Here is a 5,124-nt window from a genome sequence, read left to right as displayed (position 1 = left end):
AAGAAGGCAGTTACTGCACAGAACAGAAAATATCACTGTTACATTGATTTGAGAGTTAATCTTCTATTTATACAAGTGTTGGTTATAACTAATTCGCTACTAACTATAGTCTAGTGTATTACTAACTATTCTACTAACTGTAGTCTAGTTAAATAGGTAGGGCCTATATCTCTCAACACTCCCCCTCAAGCTGAGGGATGAAAAACATTCTTCATTCCCAGCTTGCTTAGTAAATAGTCATGATGTGGTTTGCACAAAGCCTTTGTCAGCACATCTGCTATTTGCTCTGTTGTGCCAACATGCTGAGTTTGAATAAGACCTTGTACTAGCTTTTCTCTTACAAAATGACAGTCAATATTTATGTGTTTAGTCCGTTCATGAAATATTAGATGTGCAGCAATTTGGATTGCTGCCTTACTGTCACAGTGTAGAGGCACAAGCAGAGCAATATCAACTCCTAACTCCTTGAAAAGTCCAACCAACCACACAATTTCAACTACTGTGGTTGCCATGCTTCTGAACTCTACCTCGGCTGAACTTCCAGATATTGTCCCTTATTTCTTTGACTTCCAGGAAATCAGTGCTTTTCCAAATTTAACTACATACCCTGTGACCAACCTCCTAGACTCAACGCATGCACCCCAATCTGAATCACAATAGGCTATTAGTTTATTGCAGCTTCCAATTGGTATGAACAGACCAAGTCCATGTGTATACTTGATGTATTTCACTACTCTTCTAGCACCTTCCATGTGAGAAGTCTTAGGTGCATGCATATACAGCTGAGTACCTGAACAACAAAGGCTATATCTAGCCTTGTCATTGTTAGGTACAGGAGCCTCCCAACTAGTCTTTGATAATTTCCCTTCTTTTCAAGTTGGACATCTTCAGAGTCACTGTCTTTTACTATTTGATCAAATTCAACAGAGGTGAGTTTTTGATTAAACTCAAGAGGTGTAGGGGCTGGTTTTCCTCCTGCTAAGCCAAGTTTAGATACTAATTCTAGGGCATATTTCCTTTGGCACATTAGAATACCTTCCTAAGACCTTGAGAACTCAATGCCAAGGAAATACTTTAGCTCCCCTAGATCTTTCATCTTGAACTTCTCCTGCAAATCTTTTCTGACCTGCTGGATGAGGAATAAGTTGCTGCCAGTTACCAACAAATCATCCATATAAAGTAGGATGACTACAAGATAAACTCCTATTCTTTTGGTGAACAGGGAATAATCATAGTGGCTTTGAGAAAAGTTCATGTCTAGAAGTGCTTCTGTTAGCTTAAGATTCCACTGCCTAGGTGCTTGCTTCAATCCATACAAAGACTTTTGTAGCTTACACACCTTTTGATTTGCCCCTGGCTTGAAAAGCCATCAGGAACTTGCATGTGGACTTCTTCTAGATGGTCACCCTGAAGGAATGCATTATGGACATCCATCTGAAAAATGTACCAGCTAGATGCAGCAGCTAATGCAACTACAGCCCTCACTGTGACCATCTTGGCCATAGGAGAGAATGTTTCTGTATAATCTAGCCCTTCTTGTTGACTGTAGCATTTGGCTAATAGTCTAGCCTTGTATCTTACCACTTCACCATTAGACTTATACTTAACCTTGAAGACCCACTTGCACCCTATAGGAACTTTCCCTTGAGGCAGATCAACCAAGGACTAAGTATTATTGTTTTGCAATGCTGAAATCTCAGCTTGCATAGTTTTGATCCATTTTGTATCAATACTTGCTTATTTGAATGTTCTAGATTCAACAATAGATGAATATGTAGTAAGAGAAGCCCTGTAGTCTGAAGACAACTAATTGTAAGAGACATGCTGGGATACAAAATAGTGACAAGTGATTTTCTTGGGATGGACTACATAATCAGTTAGCCATATAGGAGGTTTAGAAGGCCTAGAAGATCTTCTGAGACCTTCAGGAGAGACTGAGGGTGCAGAAGGTGGAATAGAAGGGCTTGGTTCAGAATGAATACCATAGAGAGGACTAGGATGAGAAAGCACTTGTTGAATACCAGGAGTAGGCAAATCTGAGATAGATACAGGTTGGCCAATACTCTTTTCAATTTGTGCATCTGTGAACTCTAGTATAGGAAATAAGAGAGATGCTCCAAGTTGCATATTCTTAAAAGGAAAAATGTCTTCCTTAAAGACAACATCTCTACTGACAAAGAAGCCCTTGGATTGTAGATCATAGAGAATGTAGCCCTTTTGAGAAGATGAATATCCTATATGACTGCTGGAATTGCCCTAGGACTGAACTTATCCCCTTTTTTCATCTTTGTGGCATAGCATAAGTTGCCAAACACTCTAACATGTTGTATGGAAGGAATCTTCTGAAATAGAGCTTCAAATGGAGACTTGCCTTGAAGAAGTCCAGTAGGCAATCTATTTAATAGGTATACTACTGTAGACACACACTCACTCCAAAATCTTAGAGGTATACATACATGAAATCTGAGAGCTCTAGCCATATCTAATATAGTCCTTTGCCTTCTCTCCACCACCCCATTTTGTTGGGGTGTATAAACACAAGAACTTTGATGAAGGATGCCCAGACTTTGCAACAGAGAATGAACTTAATCATTCACAAATTCAGTGCCATTGTTAGTTCTAAAGCACTTGACTGTGGTTTTAAACTGATTTGACACCATTGCCAGAAAGTTCTTTAAAACTACAATAGTATCTACCTTAGTAGTTTGAAGAAAAATTCAAATATATGTAGAGAAATCATCCATCAAGGTTAAAACATATCTCTTGCTGTCATGATTTGGTAGTCTGTATGGACCCCAAACATCTGCATGAACAAGATAAAAAATAGAAGTAGAACAAGTGGTTCTAAGAGGAAAAGGCAGCCTTGATTGCTTTGCAATAGGACATACAATACAATGCTAATGATCAGTTAGATGCAACTCATGAAGATTATGTAGTTTTTGCAGTACCTTTAGAGGAGCATGTCCTAGCCTCATATGCCACAAAGAGAAATCATTACATGTATTTGTATTATTTAGGCTGACATTTTTATTTGTACTAACAATGGTATTTATACTTGGGGATATATATTGTTCAGGAGTCTGTCTATCTGCAACCTTGAGGATGTAGAGTCCAAGTTCTTCTTTACCAATCCCCATTACCTTTCCACTGAAGAGTTCCCGAAAGACACAAAAGTCAAGAAAGAATGCCACCAAACACCTTAACTCTTTTGTGATTTTAGACACTGAGAGTAAGTTATACTTGAAATCTGGAATGTGAAGTATATTCTGAATTTTCTTATTTCTGAAGAAAAAATAGATTCCAGTGTGTGTAATAGAAGCTTGTTCACCAGTAGGTAGTTGGACTTTATTTTTATCCTTCTCTGATACTTCCTCATAGGATTCTAATAGATTTAAACTATGCACCATGTGATTAGATGCTCCTGTGTTTACTATCCAATTATGATCCACCAAGGTAGACATAAAAGCATGTAATATAATTGCCGTCTCTGTAGTAGCTGAGTTAGCAACAAGTTCAGTATCTTTGCCCCTGCTCAGCATCTGCAGGATTTGCTGGTATTGCTCTAGAGTAAAGAACTGAGTTGGAGTAGCACAGTTCAGCTGGTTGCCTTGTGTTTCTGAGGGCAGATTCCCATAATTTTTCTCAATATGATTCATATTGTTGTTCACATTGTTTGCTTGAGCATTAAAACCTCCTCCTCTTCTCTTGTTCTTGAAATCACTAGGATATCCATGAAGCTTGAAACAGTTTTCCTTTGTATGGCCTTTACACTTACAATAGTCACACTAAATTGTTGATTTGTTGAAGAAATTCTTAGGTTTGTAACCTCTAGAGTAGCCAGTGTTGGTATAACCTCCAAAATTGTTAGATCCTCCATTGTGACCACCATTCTGAGATCTATTACTTATCATAGCAGCAACTTCATTGTTATCATTAGAGCCATACACACTTTTTCCAGTGATCCTTTGGCTTTCTACATTGATTATCATGGCATACGCTTGGTTTAGATTAGGTAATGGTCGAGTCATTAACACCTGATTTTTGGCATTCTCATAGGAGTCATTGAGGACTGTGAGAAACTGATAAAGATTTTGAAGCTGATAGTGCTCTACATGATTCTTTGACTTAGGACAACCACATGAAGGTGGATGAGTGAGTGTTTCATACTCATCCCAGAGTTCCCTCAGTCAAGAGAAATACACAGACTCAAAGGATACTCCTTGTGTTAAGGTAACAATTTCCTTATGTAGATAAGCTGCTCTAGATGCATTTACTTTGTCAAATCGTTCCCTTAGGCCATCCCTGACAGTATAGGCATCGGAGGCATATATGACAATACTAATCAAATTTGGTGCCACAATATTCATAGTCCATGCTAACACTATTGCATTGCACCTATCCTATAGCTCATGAAGACTAACATCATAGTTACTTTTTTTGCAGGTTCCTAAGACAAAGCCTAATTTATTTTTACCATGCAACACAATTTTCAAAGATCTGCTCCAAATAGAGTAGTTTTCAGCACCTTGTAGTTGAATAGAGATGAGAACAAAACCTTGTGTATCGGACAGGTGAATGTACAGAGGATGATGATGACCAACTTGATCAACTGATTCTGCGAAGGTCTGATTATCATCAACTTCTCCATTGGTCGACATTGTTGCAGAAATTGAAGGAAATACTCCAAGAATTTTGAATTGAAGAGGAGTGTAGCTATTGACAGTCAATCGAGGCTCAATCAAACAAATCTCCAAACTCTAGCTTGATAGGAGTGAGATTCAGACTGAGAATTGGCTCAATTGATCAATTTTACTTATGTAATACAGAAGAGTCTTGAGAAATCTGTCATAGCTGAGCTCTAACAGTCGTTTAACCAAGATCTGATACCATGTCATGAAGCTTCAGCTATGGTGGTGAGAGGAGATGAAATTAGAGGAAGAAGAAGAAGGCAGTTACTACATAGAATGGAAAATATCACTGTTACATCGATCTAAAAGTTAACCTACTATTTATACAAGTGTTGGTTATAACTAACTCACTACTAACTATAGTCTAGTGTATTACTAACTACTCTACTAACTGTATTCTAGCTAAATAGGTGGAGCCTATATCTCTCAACATTTC

At 38.0% G+C, this 5,124-nt stretch overlaps 1 protein-coding gene across 1 annotated transcript; it reads right to left on the bottom strand.

The window, feature by feature from the left end:
* Nucleotides 1-1,039: 1,039 nt before the first annotated feature.
* On the bottom strand, nt 1,040-4,658 carry LOC138877897 (uncharacterized). The gene is made up of 7 exons (XM_070157542.1): nt 4,475-4,658; nt 4,218-4,381; nt 3,854-4,079; nt 3,141-3,763; nt 1,822-2,214; nt 1,340-1,665; nt 1,040-1,208 (listed from the first exon to the last, which is right to left on the bottom strand). Exons 1-7 carry the CDS (start codon nt 4,656-4,658, stop codon nt 1,040-1,042), a joined length of 2,085 nt encoding a protein of 694 aa, XP_070013643.1.
* Nucleotides 4,659-5,124: the final 466 nt, after the last annotated feature.

The sequence above is a fragment of the Nicotiana sylvestris genome, chromosome 9 (assembly GCF_000393655.2).
Source record: "Nicotiana sylvestris chromosome 9, ASM39365v2, whole genome shotgun sequence".
In the NCBI taxonomy this organism is placed as follows: domain Eukaryota; kingdom Viridiplantae; phylum Streptophyta; class Magnoliopsida; order Solanales; family Solanaceae; genus Nicotiana; species Nicotiana sylvestris.
This window is presented reverse-complemented; position numbering and strand designations above follow the sequence as displayed.

Excerpts from the sequence above, each read along its gene's own strand:
- LOC138877897 (XM_070157542.1), bottom strand. The coding sequence starts at position 4,658 with ATGTCGACCAATGGAGAAGTTGATGATAATCAGACCTTCGCAGAATCA. Across the intron at positions 4,080-4,217 it reads TTGTTACCTTAACACAAGGA|TTTCTCACAGTCCTCAATGA; the intron begins GTATCCTTTGAG and ends AATCTTTATCAG. Across the intron at positions 2,215-3,140 it reads GGGAACTCTTCAGTGGAAAG|GGCTACATTCTCTATGATCT; the intron begins GTAATGGGGATT and ends TCTTCTCAAAAG.